Source organism: Frieseomelitta varia, unplaced genomic scaffold (assembly GCF_011392965.1).
Source record: "Frieseomelitta varia isolate USP_RPSP 00005682 unplaced genomic scaffold, Fvar_1.2 scaffold_517, whole genome shotgun sequence".
Lineage (NCBI taxonomy): Eukaryota > Metazoa > Arthropoda > Insecta > Hymenoptera > Apidae > Frieseomelitta > Frieseomelitta varia.
Window position 1 is genome coordinate 70,318 of NW_025110276.1, and position 20,605 is coordinate 90,922.

At 35.2% G+C, this 20,605-nt stretch overlaps 1 protein-coding gene across 1 annotated transcript; it reads right to left on the bottom strand.

The window, feature by feature from the left end:
* Positions 1-321: 321 nt before the first annotated feature.
* On the bottom strand, positions 322-16,404 carry LOC122533298. The gene is made up of 7 exons (XM_043662889.1): positions 16,117-16,404; positions 15,332-15,584; positions 9,789-10,043; positions 5,999-6,103; positions 5,033-5,215; positions 2,529-2,828; positions 322-626 (listed from the first exon to the last, which is right to left on the bottom strand). Exons 1-7 carry the CDS (start codon positions 16,308-16,310, stop codon positions 444-446), a joined length of 1,473 nt encoding a protein of 490 aa, XP_043518824.1. The 5' UTR covers positions 16,311-16,404; the 3' UTR covers positions 322-443.
* Between the last annotated feature and the right edge of the window lie 4,201 nt (positions 16,405-20,605).

The window sequence follows — 20,605 nt, forward strand, 5'->3', positions numbered from 1 at the left end:
CATCGGTATGATAATCACTGGATAGAAATTACTGAAAAGTAATAAATTTGTCATTTGTTTTCCCGTGGGTTATACTTAAATATAATTAAAACTGAGATAATGTTGCAATTTTGGGACAAAAATTCTCAACGTGCGTAGCACGTTATTCTAGCGCAAGAGGTTGACTACTTGCGCTGGCAACTGATTGCGGACCATAACGAGTGACTAAACTCGTCGTTAATACAATAATTTGTCGCATTCTTTTTAAACTCGTCGGTATGATAATCACTGGACAGAAATTATTAAGAATTAATAAATTTATCATTTGTTTTACCTGGTTTATACTTAAATATACTTAAAACTGAGATAATGTTGCAATTTTGGGACAAAAAGTTCTCGACGTGCGTGGCACGTCAGTCCAGCGCAAGAGATTGTTGAGAGACGAATTGAAACAATAAGAAAGTTCATTCGCTAGCTAGATCGCTGCTGGTCGGGCTGACGTTCACTTTCGAGTCGGTTAACTTCGGGGGCGGGGGTAACAAAATGCTCGATCTTCTACTAATATCATCCTCCTCGTATACGCTCGACGTGCTTTTCGATCTCGAAACCAGAGTCCACGGATCCGGCGATACGAGCATGGCGTCGTCCTGTACGGTTTAATTCCGCGATTAATTACGATTAGTTAATCTTAAACAGAAAGTGTAGAGAGGGACACCTTTATTAATGACGGACATCATAGAGTCATCAGTTTTGCATTTCATGCTCGTTCTCGTGCCGCACAACACTTGCTCTCAGAATCCATGCACAGAGTAGAATCCCCTGATACTATTTCTATTGCTATAGATACAGAATGTGAACGACTGATGAGAAGTTTACGAATTTTTTGCCTTATTTAGAGCTTGATCGTTCCTATAAATTCCTATAAAATTCGAACGAAGCCAGTTTGACAAAGTGCATCGAGACTACTTTGAGATAACTGTTGATCAACTATTTAACTATTTAGTTAGATAGACAACTATTTAACTATTTATTAGTCAGACAACTTTTTATTAGTCAGACAACTATTTAACTATTTATTAGTCAGACAACTTTTTATTAGTCAGACAACTATTTAACTATTTAGTTAGATAAACTATTTAACTATTTAGTTAGAATTAAATTTGAAACGAAATTGCAGGCTCATTGAATCTTTTTATTCCAAAGGAGAAAGAAATTTGTATGCGTCTAACTAATATTAATATAATTTTTTTTTTTTGGCAGCTATTGTTTACGTTTCTAATGCCATCGAAGATAATAATTATGCAGAGTGCAGTCTTTGCAGATGAAACTACATCGTGATTAAATTAAGTAAAATGTGCTGTCGTTTATATTATTTTTGTGCGATCCTATATTTATGCCACTATGGTATAATTGCTAATATATAATAATTTTCATCGCGAAATAGTTCTACCCCTCGCCAGTTCTTTCTACTTGTATGAGAACAATGCTGTCAAACGTACCAAAGCCAGCAAAGCCACAGGCTCGTTTCTAAAGCCAAACGCCAAGAAGCCATTCTCCAATGCTGCTCTCCTTAGTTAAAAACGTATTGTCAGTTTTTTTTTTTTTTTTTACTTAGCTACGTGGTTTTTAAAAATTTTTAGCTTCTGAAACACGCTGTGAATCGACGCTCACCGTTTGTGAAAAAATATCTGGAGTACGTATTTTTGGTTTTGAAATTATTATTTAGGAGAGAGTTTTCGAATCGTTGAAAAAAAATTCTCTATCTTTAGCAGCCTTTTGGTTTTAGAGTTTCGTTTGAAGAAATTTTCGAGTCGTTAAAAAAAAATTCTCTGTGTCTGGTAGTTTTTGGTTTGTCCGGAGTTCCGTTAAAAAAAAAATCGACTGAAAAATTCTCTGTATTTGATAGTTTTTGGTTTCGTGATCTCTGGTTTGAACAGACTATCGATCTCATCAGGGATCAAAAAATTCAATTTTTTTGATTTTGGAAGAAGTATAAAGAGTTCAGTTTTCGAAACAGGGAAACGTCGTTGATGCACGTTTGCCGCAAATTCATTTTCATCGGAGAAAAGTTCGCGCAACGTGCAGGAGAATTCGCAAAAAAAAAAAAAGAAAAGAAAATATAAATACGTCGACAGTGTCGTGTCTCCGGTAAGGAACGCGACAAGAGCGGTTTTAAAAAGTTCACAGAGGCGAGGTTCAATTTTGACAGCGAGTGACAGATCACTGGTTCTGGGTGATATCCCTGAGCGATCGAAGGTGTCGGAATCGCGACAACGTTTTTGCCACAGGCCACCAGTAGCTTGTGAATTAAAACGTTCCGACGTTCGGTCGTTTGTTCTGTCATTTTTCAATCGGGAAAAGCCGACAACATCGAGTTTCAACTAGAAGAAGAACAGAAGAACAGAAGAACAAAAGAACACAAGCAAGCAAGCAAGCAAGCAGAGCGAGTAGCTGACGAAGCGACGAAGCAAGCTGTTCCACGACAGGCAAACGCGAAGAGGGAAAGAGAGGAAAGCCGACGAAGGAAACGTGTATGTCTTCCTAAATACCAGTAAATGCTTGCCGGTTGGTGGCAACGGTGGCTTGAGGAGTGCCACGTCGGTGAGATCCGGGCACGCGTTCGGTTGAATCAGCGGCGGCTCCGGCGGCGATGGCACCGCCTCGATCGGCTCCTGGTATCGCGGCGGCTGCACGCTCTCCACGGGGATGCTTGGACCCAGAATCCAGCTGGCGATCACCTCGCAGCAGCCGCAGAAGAACTCCGAAAGGCCTTGGCGGAGACCGCGGTGCAGGCTGAGGAACAGCACCGGGTTCACGAATGCGTGAATGTACGCGATATGTAGAGTCACCTGGAATTTTTTTCACTTTTTTCATTCTTTTTTTTAATTTTTAACTAGAAGTCACACACACTCTCTCTCTCTCTCTCTCTCTCTCTCTCTCTCTCTCTCTCTCTCTCTCTCTATTTCGTTCGTCGTTTGTTCAGGATAAAATAGAAAATCGATTCGATCGGAAGATAACGAACGTCAAAAGTCTCAAGATTCCAATTTATTTGTAATCATGCGAGTATGTAGATTTTGTGAACAAGTGTTTGTTGGAGAAAATGTTTGGAGGAGCCACGAAAATATGATAAAAACATACGGTTTTTTAAATACGTTGTTTGCTACGCACTCATAAAAAGAAACACGAAATACGAGCCTCGTTAACTTAAAACTGTATCTTCAGTGATTTCCAAGATATTCGACGGAATATGCATATTCAACTCAGGTTAGTTTTCGCTCTCTCAACTATCGACGATCGCCGATAAGAAAAAAAAGGAGTTAAGTGCGTATCGAGTATTCTTCCGAAAAGGCACGTCGAGAATTTTTTCTCCCAAATTGCAACATTTTCTCAATTTTAAATATATTTAAATTTGTAACCCAGGCGAAACAAACGATAAGTTTGTTACTTCTTAATAATTTCTATCCGGTGATATCATATCGACGAGTTCGTCAAAAGGAAAAGAAAGCGACGAATTATTGTACACGGTCCGGTCACTCGTTATGGTCCGCGAACCAATTGCCAGCGCAAGTTAAACCTTTGCACTCGGCTGTCTCTTCGTCGAGTGGACATTGTATTTAAATCTGGCCAACAGCGCGGACTTTCTCTTTTTATAATTTGTTGACAATTATAATATACATTCGGTGTTGTATGACGCGATGTATGAACAGTATGATATCTGAACAGGCGCACAGANACATCGCACGTTAGAAGGATGTATAATCGACGAAATTTCATACAATTAAGTACCATTTGAACGATTATTTCCAATGCTGTGTCATTTTAATCAATTGCGCTGGCAACTGATTGCGGACCGTAACGAGTGACCAAACCGTTTCCACAGTAATTCGCCTTCATCTTTTGAATTCGTCGGTATTTGACTGGATAGAAATTACCAAGAAGTAATAAATTTATTATTTCTCTTGCCTCGGTTTATACTCAAATATAAAACCGAGAGGATATTGCAATTTTTGGACCAAATGTTCTCGACGTGCGTGGCGCAAAAGGTTAATCTTTTGAATTTGTCCGCGCGACAGGAACAGAGAGAAAAGACAGAACGCATGACGGGCTGGTCTTTGTGATCGGGACGAAGGAGAAGGGACGGCGAGACTTTGAATTCGCATTGTGCATCAGAATGTGAAACGACTCTGCGTGTGTAGAGCGATGCATCCGGTGTTTGTGAATGGCCGTCGCCGTTGCTCGTAAAAGTCTCTGTACCGATGTTTAACGGCGACTGAAATATGAAAGCCTGTGAAAAGAGAGATGAAGAGGTGCGAGCAAAATTGGGAAGGGAGTTCACATAACGCGTAAGAAAGAGTTCGTTCGAAAAAAAGATACTCGTAATACTTGACGAGGAAAGTTCGAATGAATCGCGGGCAGTTTAAAAATTTTCAATCTTCATAATTCGATACCGCGAGGGCGGCCTTAATTCGGGCCGTTGAATTAACGAGGCTGCAGCTCTTTTAGAAATTGCCCGTTAGACATTGGATCCGTCTAATTATCAAAACGCGGCCTCGACTTTTACCTCCTTCTATTTTCTATTTTATCCCGTTTTATCATTCTAAACCTTTCTCTTTGCTTTTTTTTTTTCTCCTTTCGCTCGTGATCAAATGAACTGAAACAGAAATAACATTCCCAGCAAGGAAGAATTAACCTGCAAATTAGATCAGCAAGTTAATCGGCAACGAGCGTCGATTTTTGATAAAACATGTCGAATTCTGAGCAAGTAGTCCGAATTAACCGATTACGTTACGAAAGAATTAACCTACAAACCAGATCAGCAAATTCATCGACAGCAAGCGTAGATTTTTGATAAAAGAATGTCGAATTCGGAAAATAATAATCGATCACGTTATTGTTATCGTTGGTGTTGTTCCTTCAAATGTTTCTCCACGCAAGTCGGGCTCGAGACTCGTAACAGAAACCACCGGTCGGCTCGAAATCAGGATTCATCCTCCCCCTTCCCACCTCGCCACACGTAAAGCCGCGCAATTTACCGGCCGATTTCGCAATTTACCTCGTAACCGGTTGGATTCCCGATGATAGGATGATCCACCAGAGTGACGAAGAACAGTGGTCCCCAAAAGATACCGTACGCGGCGGTGATCACTAGAAACATCTTCACTCTCTGCACGCCCTCCCTCTCCATCCTCTTCAAGTAATTCCTCATTTTCCGGTGCTCCTCCGCCGCTCCGCCTCTCTGAAGCAATACTTTCCATTTAGTGGATCGACAGAGAGACGAACGAGATAACATTGATGGTTTAGAGGGGGGGGGCTAGATAGAGAAAGAGGTGGGAGGGGGCTTATGCCGGTCGACGTGGCCCTTCTTCTCTTTTTCTCGACCGGGTCTCGGTATTTCGTGACCCGTCACACGTATTTCCCGGGGCAAAAGGGAAGGTGAGGAGGTGGTTGTCTCTCTGATAATGAGGTGGCGGAGTTGAACAATGCAAATGAGGTTACCAGGAGAAATGAACCGGCCGTGCGTGAAGCACCGGTGCCACCGATTTTTCAATCTCCCTGAGGAGAATAAAATTCTCGAGCCTATGTGTTTTTTTTTTTTTTTTTTTTTTTTCATTTTCTTCTCCTCTTTGCACGAGGACGTACAATTATTGGGTTCTTCTTTTCTTTAGCAGCGAGAGAGGCTCATTTCTTCTATTCAATGTAATCCCGAATTCTTTCTTACATTCTCGTTCTGGTTCGTACCCGTGTTTTCTTCTTGAAAATTTGTGAAACTGTCGTTACGCGCCTCTCAAGAATTATCATTTCAAATTGTAACTTTGGATAATGTGGCTGTTCGTTGGACAAATGAAATCTATTCAATGAAATGTTCTTTTACAAGAGAGAAAATCGTACGTGTTAGGTTGTTTGCAAATTCACTCGAGAAACTCGAAAGTATACTTATGGTGTCTTTTTTATTGTTATTGTTATTGTTTTTTCTAAAGAGAGGTAGATTTATAGTAAATGATTCGTTGTTCGTTATTACCTTGGGCGTGCCACCGTTCGTGGATGCGGCAGAATTTTCAGGAACCGCGTTCGTTTGTTGGTTACCCGTTGTATTCACGAGAATCGTTAGTAGTGCTACCTTTACCTGACACAAAAATCGATTATTTTCAATACTTAGAATAGAAGCAAGTATGACGCCAGTGCAACTTAGATCCCTGAAATATGTATGTTTGTAACAGCAGTGCAAATGTTCATATTTGGTTTCTTGAGTCGTGGATTAATTAATTCGGAAAAGAAAATCATATCATTCCCAAGTATTTTGCTGCAATCGATAAAAAAAAAAAGGAGAAGAAAATTCTTATCGCTTTTGGCTCAATTAAAGTACAGGGTGAAAAGAAAAGTTTGTCCGTGGCTGTCATAAATGAATCCTGCATTTTCGATTTGATGGAAATATACGTAAAGAACCTTGAATTTCAAGGTCAAAAAGTTTTTTTTTCTTTCATTGTATTCTACTCGTCACGGAGGTAAAACTTTTTCAAGGAACCATATAGTCGCAACCTAATAGTTCTCTTGAAAAATCGCAAGAAAGTTTCTTAATGTGCTAAGGTGCTAACAGCGACTTTATAATTCTAGATTAGACTTCACTAACATTTGATCTATCGTAGTTGTAACGTCAGTATGAGTCTAAATAACAAGTCGCAACCTAATAGTTCTCTTGAAAAATCGAGAAATTAAGAAAGATTCTTAATGTGCTAATAGCGACTTTATAATTCTAAATTAGATTTCACTAACATTTGATTTATGGTAATTGTAGCGTCAATGTGAGTCTAAATAATAAATCGCAACCCAATAGTTCTCTTGAAAAATTGCAAGAAAATTTCTTAATGTTCTAAAGTGCTAATAGCGACTTTATAATTCTAGATTAGACTTCACTAACATTTGATTTATCGTAGTTGTAGCGTCAGTGTGAGTCTAAATAATCAAATGATAAAACTAATTTTTAACATTATTCGAAATATTATATACGTATATATAGACATCTACGCTTTCAGAACCATAAAGTTGCTGCTAGAACGCACGCGTCCGCAGTGTTAAATGATTAAGAAACTTTCTTGCCATTTTTATCTTCGTGATGAGTAGAATGCAAGAAAAAAAAAAAAAAAAATTTTTTTTGACTTTGAAATTCAAGATCAAGATCAATTTTACGGCAAGTTCTTTACATGTATTTCCATCAAATCGAAAGTGTAGAATTCGTCTGTGATAGACGAATTCTGACAAACTCTTCTTTCCACCCTGTACAATGTTTGATGCACCCTACGAAAACACAAGTTCTAACTTTCAATCGTGCTAAAAAAATAAATTATACTTCAATCTTCCTAAATTCCTGTGAAAAATGTCACTGTACGCACTATAACTTAGCATGCTAGATACATTGGAGCATTTAAAATACACTACAGAAAAGAAAATTCTAATTTACTTGGATTAAAGTCACTTCGCAAGAATTGCTGCGGAAATTAAGAGTAAGAAGAAAACGTCACTTTCACGGCTATAAGGGGAGAGAGAGAGTTCTACTTTAAATTACGCTCGAGAGAGTTCTACTACGACTGGGGAATTAAAAAAATTCAGGAAAATCTAATTACTTAACTTAATTGTTACTAGTAACTCTTACTTTCGCTAATAAATCAAATAAAAGTTAATAATTAACAATTAACAATTCAGAAATGATAAAATGACTGATTGGATGACACCGGGGCGATTCATTCTAAGATTTAGTGAATTTTTAATAAATTCCCACTTGGATGAAAATTCTTCGTTTCAATCTCGTTAGTACCGTTAGAAGGGGATTCGTTTTATAGTCTTTCAAGACCCCCTGTTAGATCTGTTTGCTGCTTTCAGCAAAAACGCTCCGCCAATATTAATATTGGTTTGTAACTTCCCGCTAACTGGCAAGCGGATCGGCAAATTTGCGGAACGAATTGAAAACAGTATTAATTACAGTCTAATCGGTCATCTGTCTATCGAATCTATTTGACGTTCGCGTTAACGAAGCAAATCAGCTGGTTGAAACGGTGCTCGAACGATATATCGACGGCTATATTCGTAATGTGTTCTTTGCTCTGCGTTAACGATTTTCCGCGCAGAGGCGATCCATCAACAATTTTGGCTCAATATTAAAAATAATTTTGGAGCACGAAATATCAGAAGTGCATAAAAGTAGAAGAATATATATAAATTAAATTTATTTAAAAAAAACTAAATATATACGAAAAACATTTAATTTCTAAATATATATTTATTTTTTTATTTTACAAAAAAATTATATATATTTAGATCATTTCGAGATAATTAAAGTTATTAAAATGAATTAATTAACCCTGATACAAAAGCTGCAGGAAATAAATTTCACTTGTTTATTTTTTTAAAAATTCATTAACTATTACTCACTTTAAACTATTAATAACATTATTAATAATATTATTAATTTTTGTATATTGTTAACATTATTAATTTTTAACTATTACTAAAATATATTCTCATTACAGAACCTTATTTAATCATATGAATTTTCAATTATATAATAATAATATATATTTCAGTTATATAATAATAATAATAATAAATTTATATTCATATATATTCAGTCGTGAGTTAATCGAAATCAAAAAAAAAACGGAAAGCCGGAATTTTATTTTATTTGCTCTTTGCAAATTGCAAGGTGCTCTGAAGAAGATTTGGTGCCATTTGGATTTCTCTCTTGTATTCGAAAAATGATGCCCGTAGCGTGTGATGATCGTAACATGCGTTGGTGGGATAATTGACAACACCGCAGATTCGTTTGTCAGTTTATCGAAGGAAAATTATTTCTATTCTGCGTTATTATTATATCTTTTTCCTTTGCGAACTCTTTCTTCTCGCTTATACAGGGTGGAAAGAAAAGTTCGGCTGTCGCAGACGAATTTTATACTTTCAATTTGCAAAGGGCTTTAAATTTCAAGGTCAGAAAAATTATTTTCTTTTTTTTTTTGCATTGTACTCTACTCATTACTACGAGGAAAGGAATTATAGATCGCAACCGAACAGTTCCTTTAAAAAAGTTTCTTCATCATTTAACACTGCGTGCTAACAGCGACTTTATAATCCTTTCATTCCACCCGGTACATTTCCTCCGGACACAAAGAGCTGTGAAACAGCGTGAAAGCTCTCTCTTTAAACGAATCCGCGAAACATCGAGATTCCTGGGAGTTGGGATAGTTTGATCCGAATCTCCGGTGTATTAGATTGGCCAAGAAGTAACTTTGGTAGTTCTACGCAAGCTCGTGGAAAATAGAAAAAAATAAATAATCAACTTCCTGTTGTCAATCGAAGCGAATTATTCCACAGCGTAATTTTTTATTTGTGAAAAATAAAAGAACGAGCCATCGATGTTTCTCAAAGATTGAGAATAAATTATTAATCGTTTGCAAGTAATTTTTTTCACCGTATTCTCACGAAGTGTTCCCTCCCGATTCGAAAGAATGAACAATTTATTTTCAATTTCGAGAAAATGAACAATCTACTTGGAAATTGTTAACGTGGTGATCGTGCAGCAAGCTTGAACGAACGAGAGTCAGATCACGCTGGACGATTTAAAATGAGGTTAGTCTACGAAGAAAAACGCAGTTACTTTTTGGCCAATGATTCCTGAAAATGGCGAGCAGCGATTCAACGAGAGCAAGAATGAAGGGGTTCGGGCAGGGAGGGAGAGGGATGGGTGGATTGTGGGAGAGTGCATGCGTGGAAGCAGAGCGCGTTTCACTTTGGAAGAAGAAACGCGAAACGAGATAGGTTACCGCTTCGACGTTCGCCTTGGTCAGGTCTTTGTGCAGCTTCCGTAGATGGACGAGGGTGAGGGCGACGCAGATCACGTTGATGGCGATCCAGAGGACGTTTAGTATATAGTGGCGAAACGGGCCGTGCACCAGGGGGCAGCTGGGCGCATTGTGGCCCGACTCCGTGTTGGCGGCCAGCGCCCCGCTCAGAAACGTCGGCCCCAGGTTGATCGTGATGCTCGCGAACCATATCATGAACGTGCCGAATAACACGCACTGAAACAGACCGTAACTTTCATTTTTAATCTTTATTTTAACCCCGTTGCGCTAGTAACTTGTTCGCGGACCGTAACGAGTGACCGAACAATTCGCCACCCTTTTTTTTGAATTCATCGGTATATTACTACTGGATAGAAATGAGTAAGAAGTAATAAATTTATTGTTTGTTTTGCCTAACTATACTATACTGTACTATAGTGAAGTATAGAATTAACTGTACTATACTATATAGTGGAGAATTAACTATGCTATACTGTACAGTGGAGTATGGAATTAACTATACTATACAGTGAAATATAGAATTAACTACACTATACTATACAGTAATTCTACACTATAATTAACTATACTATACTATACAGTGAAGTTTAGAATTAATTATACTCTACAGTGAAGTATACAATTATATTATACTATACAGTGAGAAGTATATAATTATACTATACTATACTATACAATAAAGTATAGACTTAACTACACTATACAGTGAGGTATAGACTTAACTATACCATACTCTACAGTAAAATATAGAATTAACTATACCACGCTATACAGTGAAGGATTAACTATGCTATACTATACAGTGAAGTTTAGAATTAATTATACTGTACAGTGAAGTATAGAATTATACTATGCTATACTATACAGTGAAGTATATAATTATACTATACTATACTATACAGTGAAGTATAGACTTAACTACACTATACTGTACAGTGAGATATAGACTTAACTATACTATACTTTACAGTAAAGTATAGAATTAACTATACTATACTATACAGTGAAGGATTAACTATGCTATACTATACAGTGAAGTTTAGAATTAACTACTATACTATACTGTACAGTGAAGATTTAACTATACTAATAAACTATAAAGTGTTTGAAACGGAGGCATTCTAAGAGACGAGATCGTGCATGATCCAACAATTCTCGTCTAACGAACGGAACTGCAAATAGGAATAGGTTCGTATAGAGTGTGTGAAAGAGAGAGAGAGAGAGAGAGAGAGAGAGAGAGAGAGAGAGAGAGAGGAGGAGAATATAATGGAACCGTGACACGCATTGTTAGAACGAATTCAACGGCGGACGATTGCGGTGTAAACTGTCCGCAACGGAATGCCTCCCGTGTCGGGATTAATCGCCACGTGTCTCGTTTATTCGAGGCGATCTTTTACCAACGTGACTCCATTAACTCGAACTGATCCGACGCGATCACCTCGCGTGGTCCTTTGTTAACACTATGTATGTGGATGTTACGGCCGCCGTCAATCTCTGACTTTATTAAGCAAAATTTCAACAATATTTTACGGTTTTCTCTTTTTTTTTTTGGCAATGTTTGCTGATTTTTATTATTATTCTTTTATATTATTAATATTATAATGATATATTTAATATAATACTATATACTATATAATACTATACTAAATACTATACAATATATAATACTATATACTATATAATACTATATAATTATATAATACTATATACTAAATATTATATAATACTATAAAAATTTTAATATTATTGACATGATATATTTAATATAATACTAAAAATTTTAATATTATTATTGACATGATATATTTAATACAATATTAAAAATTTTAATATTATTATTGACATGATATATTTAATATAATATTAAAAATTTTAATATTATTATTGACATTATATATTTAATATTATTATTGACATGATATATTTAATGTAATATTAAAAATTTTAATATTATTATTATGACTTTTATTATATATATATAGGGTGATTCACGTATGTAATTTGCACACCTGAAACAACTTTTAAATTGTTCGTCTATTGAAAAATTGTTCGACCCAAGAGTCGAATTGTTCAATACAAAAATTAATTAGACTTTTTTTTATAAAATTTGATAGAGAGACAAATTAATTATTAATTATTCTTTTAGCGTATAATCAAGTGGTTTCTTGAAAGGAGTAGTTAAATAATTTTTCGGGGGATTTAACGGGGTGAATTTGTTGCAAGAAATGCAAGAGAACCTAACCCAAACCTTGATTTGTCAGTCAAACTGTTAACAATTTCCTCCAACTTGTACTCGAGATTAAACTTTTAACACCAATTTCCGCTGATTCGTCGACGTTCGATGAGATTTGTATTCCCACGAATTTCCACGTTTCCGCCTTTTGATCTTTGATCAAACGATTTAATCTTTGACCGCTCTACGGCTCGTCGATCGTTGCGCACAAAGAGGAGGAGAGAAAAAAGAGGAAGAAAAAAAAAAACAAAAGGAAAGAAAAGGATAGGCGTGTGAAAATCGTCGACGCGAACGCGAATCGTTCGGTGAACTGCGGCTAATAAAAGCGAGTCGAAGGGGAGGAGGCAGTATTATTCCCCGGCGCGCGCTCACTTCGATCGACGAATTCCAACACAGTTGGCTGAACAGTTTTTTTTTCTTTTTTTTTTTTTTTTTTTTCAATTTCGCGCGCCCGCGCCAATTAACAATCGTTAATAAGCGTTGTTCGTCGAGCGCTTAAGAAACTACCACTGTGGCGTGTGTAATCTATAAATAATTTCTCGAGTGGCACTTCTCTCGCGAGGAGAGAGTCTCCTCCCCGTAACACGTACTCGTTGCGAATCGATTCCGAAACTCGAGCCCGGTCTCAAAGGCACTCCGCCTCAAGTTAAAGCCCCTGCCATCGAGTTAAACGACACACGACCGTGAAAATAATAACGTCATCCGTCCACGGAAGATAGGCGAAGCACGATTTTTGCAGAACGAAAAAAAAAAAAAAAAACAAAAGAGCTCTTTGGAGATTCCCCGCTGTGCTCTGTAAATTGATTTGAGGTCGGAACGCATTTCGCAGGGAATGTTGGAATGTCTTTTCGTTTTCTTTATTTTTCTTCATTATCTGAAACTTGGAATCGATCGGTCCTCCTCTTCAGTCAGAGTGAAGGAATTTGGTGAAACGAGGATAAACGAAGTGATTACAGTAGTGTCGGAATACAGTGGTAGTGTACAGACGTGGGCGTCCGAAAGTGGTATATTCTGCGAATTGGCAGACCGATAGGAAGAGTAGGGATGAGCGTCAATTGTTACACCGATATTTGGCGCGTGCGGCGAATTCCATTATAACGAATAATGTAATATAAAATAACACTGAAATATTAATAATATTAAAATTTATATTATTATATTTATATTATTATATTTATATTACTTTAATATATATTATATGTTACATATTTTTTATATTGTATTATTTTAATATAATAATATTTTATTATAATAAATATTATAATATTTTAAATATTTTTAATAGTAAATATTCTAATATAATAAATATTAAAATAATATATATAATAATTAATAATAAAATAATATATTAATATAATAATTATATTGAAATAATACAATAATATTGAAATAATATTAATAATATTAAAATAATGTAATATAAAGTATGTTATATTATATTATTTTAATATTTATTATAATATTTTAGATTACTTTAAATATATATTATATTTTACATATTTTTTTGTATTGTATTATTTTAATATAATAATATTTTATTATAATAAACATTATATTTTATTAATAACAAGTATTTTAATATAATAAATATTAAAATAATACAATATAAAAAAGTATGTAATATATAATATAAGAAAATATTAAAATAATATAATATAAAAAAATATTATTTTAATGTAATAAATATTTTAATATATTAATAACATTTTAATCGTTTTCATTGAAAAAAAAAAAAGAAAAATTAACCGTCGATTTATCGTTCAACGCGTATCGCGGCCGATACATTTATTCAAGCGGGATAATTCACAGATTTTTCGCCATTGTGAAATGAGAATCGTTTGGCCAATAAAACGATCGATCGAGCGCAGCGCGGCGCTTCGTCTGATTACCACGGATCATCGTTCTATTGTAAATCTTCCTCGGTTGTTAGAACCGTACTTTGCCATTGTGAGAAAGCGAGATCGTTCCTTTTCTCGAACGAAACTTTCGGAATTTCCGGAACCTCTGCAGTTTTCCATCGTCGATAGAACCTCGCCTTATCGCTCGTTCGTTCGATGAATCGCCACGTAATTACGAGTTGTTGCTATCAGTTTGCCAGATCTCAGAATATTAACACTTCAGACAGACGTCCGCGCATACGAGCGAGATTCATTTCTCTCTTATCGCAGAAAGTTTTTCGAAAAAGATCGGCACATCTTTTTGTCCCAAATTGCAACATTTTCTCAGTTTTAAGTATATTTAAATGTAACCCAGGCGAAACAAACGATAAGTTTGTTACTTCTTAATAATTTCTATCCGGTGATATCATATCGACCAGTTCGTCAAAAGGAAAAGAAAGCGACGAATTATTGTACACGGTCCGGTCACTCGTTATGGTACGCGAACCAATTGCCAGCGCAAGTTAAACCTTTGCACTCGGCTGTCTCTTCGTCGAGGGGACATTGTATTTAAATCTGGTCAACAGCGCGGACTTTCTCTTTTTACAATTTGTTGACAATTATAATATACATTCGGTGTTGTATGACGCGATGTATGAACAGTATGATATCTGAACAGGCGCACAGAGTGAAATAACGACGTGAGAGGTACAAAAGAATTTCAGAAGAAGAAATTTCTGAAGGCAGTCCCGAGTCAGTTGACACCATATGATAATTCACATAAACTAGACTCCTTATTGCTTTTTTTGCGAAAGTTTAAAAAACGGCGTAGGATATTATTTTCCCAGAGACTGAAACTATGTATCGTTAACTCCTGTGCATCATACTTGCTCCAGCAAATCTACAATACAACCTGTCGACGATTGCTTTAAATTTAAACGACATCGCACGTTAGAAGGATGTATAATCGACGAAATTTCATACAATTAAGTACCATTTGAACGATTATTTCCAATGCTGTGCCATTTTAACCAATTGCGCTGGCAACTGATTGCGGACCGTAACGAGTGGCCAAACCGTTCCACAGTAATTCGCCTTTATCTTTGAATTCGTCGGTATTTGACTGGATAGAAATTACTAAGAAGTAATAAATTTATTATTTGTTTTGTCTCAGTTTATACTCAAATATATACTTAAAGCCGCAATCTTTGGGACAAAAAATTCTCGACGTGCGTGGCAAGAGGTTATTCAAAGTGATGATGCTTCGTAAATAAATTGTTGGCAGATGATGAGAACAAAAAAAAAAAAAAGAAAAAAAAGGAAACTGTGGAGGATTAAAAGGCTGGAAAGATTGAAAAGGGAGATATAGAGTCTCGACGAAGGAGGTCACTTGCCTGTGGCGAGTCCATGAGCAAAGGTGCGGCGAGGTCTGCCTCCTCGTCGGTTTCCGGGAAAATCGGACTGTCGTTCAGCACCGTCGTCAACATGTTCACCGTCGAGACTGTCACCAGCAGCAGAAACGCTGTCTCCACCAGGGAACACTTGGTCATTGGCTGACAGTTCAGGATGCTCGATCCGAGGGGCAATAAAATCGCAGCTCGAGCGCAGTCCACCATCGCTTGATGAAATAACAGCCCTTGCGACCATCTGAAACACGCGAGAAACTCTTGCCCCTCTCGAATCTGCTTCTTATGTGGAAAAAAACATCTCTAAAATGTTTATAATTTACATAGATGAAAGAAAGTTCAAATATTCACACACTCTTATAATTCGCAGAAATATTTAAACGTGTTACAAATGTTTTTGTAATTTACGAGCGTGTCGAAAATATTACTCAAACATTGATATATTTAACCCGACGAAATTCGCGTTCAATCCCCAGAAAACTTCCGAAACTTCTAATCCACCGAAAGTACTGAAATTTCAACATTATGTACGAGTGTGCTGTATGTTGGTTCCTATCCACAAGTACTTTGGTCACAAAGGAGCAGACGACCATTTTATAACGTGGACTAAACAACCAGCAGCACACCTTTGTCCTCTTTTCCCCTTGTAAAACGTTTCTTCCGTTCCGTTAAGTCTCGTTTCCCCCCATGTATGTATATATATATATATATATGTGTGTGTGTGTATGTGTGTGAAAGTTTGGCCAGTTTTCGTTAATATCGTCAGAAATTACCTGCGCAATTGCCGTTTGGCCAGGATCAGGGCCATCAGCAGAAAGTTGGCCCCCATGCCAAGGGCCCCGAGGCTGAAGATCAGAGTCGCCTCAGTCGCCCCACCTGGATGACATTGGAACACCTTGGTCGCGTTCGACGACACGTTGCCCGACGCGCCGATACCGAATCTCAGATTGGCCCCGATCATCGCCATCAATTAACCTGTTTCGCAAAAAAATCACCTCCTGTTGATCTCTGCCTTGACTTCGGCTCGAACTTTATTCATCTTCAATCCCTTGACATATATTTACAATGACGTCGTGCGTTCCCCCCAGGGACTGTCGAATTATTCAGTTCAAGTTCTTTCAGTTTTTGTCAATTTTGTTTGTGTTTTAGTAATTATTATTGTAATATATAATAATAATTATTATTATTATATTATATGATAATAATGGGTTTATTAATATATGTTATTATTATTATTATAACAATTTTAATAAGTTTATTAATATATGCTATTATTATATAATAATTATTATTATTATATTATATGATAATAATAAGTTTATTAATATATGTTATTATTATAATTATTATTATAATTAAATATAAATATATCTTTAAGTTGAGTTTAGACAAGCAAACATTATTTTTTTTTGGCCATATTTGGAACTTCGTTTATTATAATTCGTATGTCAAGGAGTTTTAACTTTAATTTTAATTTTAATTTTTAACGATCGATAACGGGACGACGTTACCACGAGATTGTGTTGCGTTCTAAGGGAGTAATTAGGGACTTAGGCTTTTACAATTTTACGGAACTTTTGCTAGAGGAAGGCAAGAAGTTCTTAGCAACTTCTTGACGTGAAAATTTTCTTTTTCTTTTTACCTTGCTTTGCAAATGTGTCTGTATTTCGTGCGAAATTCACGTTTCTTCAGCAGGTGTAAAAATTATTTAATATATATATATATATAAATAATTATTTTATATAATTATTATATAATATTATTAATTAATATTATTTATTATATAATATATATTATATTTATATAAAAGTATAATGTAAAATAATAATAGAATAATATTAGAATAATATAAAATAATGGTAGAATAATATTAAAGTAACATAAAATAATAATAAAATAATATTTAAGTAATATAAAATAACAATAAAATAATATCAGAATAATATAAAATAACAATAGATTAATATTAGAATAACATAAAATAATCAATCTTGGGAATTTCGTTACAATTGGCAAAAAAGTTTCTTAATCACCTAAGAAACTGTGGACGCGTCCTAACAACGACTTTATGGTTCTGAACGCGTGGATGTCTATATTACGTACTTTTTGTATCAGGTTTCACTACGCGACAAAATTTGATTTATCATAGCTGTAGCAGTGTGAATCTAAATACTCGAAAGATAAAACTAAAACTGCCAACGTTATTTGAAATATAAATATTACATCCATTCGCGTTCAGAAACATTAAGTCGCTGTTAGAACGCACGCGTCCAAAGTGTTAAATTAAATTAAGAAACTTTTTTGCATTTTTCAAGAGAACTATCAGGTTCTTTGGAAAAGTTTTACCTTCGTGGAGAAGTAGATTGCAAAGCAAAAAAAGAAAAAAAAAAAAGAAAATTTCATACTAAAGCTTCTTCCTCTAATTACTTTCTTTTCAATTAAACCTAAACCACCGTGCATAAATAATTTTCAGTCCATCCACTTTGATTTAAAGATAAACTTTTACACACAGTCTGAATACTCATAGCACTAAAAAAAGAGGCTTAACATGATCCTCTGGCTCGTAGTTTAATCCTTGACCGATCACCAATCGCTGAAAACCGCATAACGCAGCCGCAGCGACGTCATCACGACGATGATCACCGCTACCACGATTATGGTAATAAGCACGATAACCATGTATCAAAAAAAGAAACAAACATTAACGGGCGGAGGGGGGGGGGGGGGGGGGGGGGAATTGCAATTTAATGAACAGAAATTTCCGGAAAGTAGAAAGTACAATAGAGGGACACTCGCGTTATTAGCAATTAATTCTTCCGCATTGGAAGTAATTAAATTCGGTCCGCATGGATGATTATATCGCGCGAATGTAGGTTGACGTGTGATGTGGTCACGACTATCTACCCTACCCCGTGTAATGATCGAGAAGCGTAAACGGAATAATTAGAGAGCCCCTCCGGGATAGTGTGTGCTTTCGAACAAATCTCATCGTTGCAATAATTTGCAATAATTCGAATTTTATCGCAGCGCGAACGCGCTCTTATAAATATTCATGCGGCATCAATTATTCGGGATTATTGTTTGTGAATTATTGCAAACAATTTATCAGAACGTAGATTTTTCTCAATCACGGTCAGACTTCGTTTTGTACAGGGTGGGCCAGAAATAATTTTTTTATTATATATATAGTTTTTTTTTACAGATCAGAGTAATTAAATTAATAAACTTAAATTTAATTTGAGACTAGTGAAATTAGTTTTCTTTTTCTTTTTATATTTTGATATTTTATTAAAGGGAACTTTTGGCCCACTCTGTATACAATACTTGCAACGATTCGACTCTCTGTATTACTATGATGAATTTTTTTACAAGAAACATTGGCGTCGTCAATTCTCAGTTTATTTTTTATTTCAATGGGATTGTTTGTAAATTATTGCAAACAACTTGTCAAAAAATGTAGATTTTTCTCACGGTCAGACTTCATTTTGTACAGGGTGGGCCAGAAATAATTTCTTTATTATATATATATAGTTTTTTTTACAGATCAGAGTAATTAAATTAATAAACTTAAATTTAATTTGAGACTAGTGAAATTAGTTTTCTTTTTCTTTTTATATTTTGATATTTTATTAAAGGGAACTTTTGGCCCACTCTGTATACAATACTTGCAACGATTCGACTCTCTGTGTTACTATGATGAATTTTTTTACAAGAAACATTGGCATCGTCAATTCTCAGTTTATTTTTTATTTCAATGGGATTGTTTGTAAATTATTGCAAACAACTTATCAAAAAATGTAGATTTTTCTCACGGTCAGACTTCGTTTTGTACGGGGTGGGCCAGAAATAAATCCCTGAGTAATTTTTTTATTATATGTATATATTTTTTTTTTTACAGATCAAAGTAATTAAATTAATAAACTTGAATTTAATTTGAGACTAGTGAAATTAGTTTTCTTTTTTTTTTATATTTTGATATTTTATTAAAGGGAACTTTTGGCCCACTCTGTATACAATACTTGCAACGATTCGACTCTCTGTGTTACTATGATGAATTTTTTTACAAGAAACATTGGCGTCGTCAATTCTCAGTTTATTTTTTATTTCAATGGGATTGTTTGTAAATTATTGCAAACAACTTATCAAAAAATGTAGATTTTTCTCACGGTCAGACTTCGTTTTGTACAGGGTAGGCCAGAAATAATTTCTTTATTATATATATATATAGTTTTTTTTACAGATCAGAGTAATTAAATTAATAAACTTAAATTTAATTTGAGACTAGTGGCATTAGTTATCTTTTTCTTTTTATATTTTGATATTTTATTAAAAGGAACTTTTGGCCCACTCTCTATACAATACTTGCAACGATTCGACTCTCTATATTACTATGATGAACTTTTATTTTTTATTTCGTATTTTTGACATTTAGTCAAATTTCTTCATTTTGATATTTATCAATTAACTCCGAAGTTGTTCAAGTTGTTCACATTGAACAATTAATTCATCCCTGATGTTTTTCGAGAAAATTCGTTGTACTCGGAAGTTATGCTCGGCGCCCGTTGTATTCAAAGACGAGAACACGCAAAGTTTCGCGGCAGTGGCGCTTAACTCGTGTTACATATTCAACGGTTTAGCCTTTAAACTTCGATGTGCTCTCCTCCGTGCTGTAGCAGGAAATTCTTGACAAAACGTGCCTCAAGACCTATATCGTACAACAGGGTATATTCCTATCTCTCGTTTGAATTTTAACAACTCTCCCAAGAACGCCAACTTCTCAGATCGTTGCACGATTTTTCGGAAAAAGTATAACTCCCTAATAGTCTGTGATCAGACGATGGAAAGCGTCGAACTCTGATGAAGTGACACGATCCTAAGATCTCGAGAATTCCTAGATTTTTATCTCTCTGGTTTTAAAATTTTATTTCCAGTTTGAAAACCTTATTTCCAATCCAAATTCCTGGGTTTCCAGATTTTTATCTCTGGTTCTAAAATTTTATTTCCAGTCCAAATCCCTAGGTTTTCAAATTTTCATTTCTAGTTCTAAAATTTTGTTTTTAATTCGAATTCTTAGGTTTCCAAATTTTTATTTCTAGTTCTAAAATTTTATTTTCAATTCAAATTCCTAGGTTTCCAAATTTTCATTTCTAGTTCTAAAATTTTATTTTTAATTCAAATTCTTAGGTTTCCAAATTTTTATCTTTGGTTCTAAAATTTTATTTCCAGTCCAAATTCCTAGATTTCCAAATTTTCATTTCTAGT

What these genes read in the sequence shown, in the direction of transcription:
- LOC122533298 (XM_043662889.1), bottom strand. Translation starts at nt 16,310, where the DNA reads ATGGCGATGATCGGGGCCAATCTGAGATTCGGTATCGGCGCGTCGGGC. An exon ending in TGCTCATGGACTCGCCACAG is followed by an intron (nt 10,044 to 15,331) that starts GCAAGTGACCTC and finishes GGTCTGTTTCAG; the next exon opens with TGCGTGTTATTCGGCACGTT. An exon ending in CGAACGGTGGCACGCCCAAG is followed by an intron (nt 5,216 to 5,998) that starts GTAATAACGAAC and finishes GTATTGCTTCAG; the next exon opens with AGAGGCGGAGCGGCGGAGGA.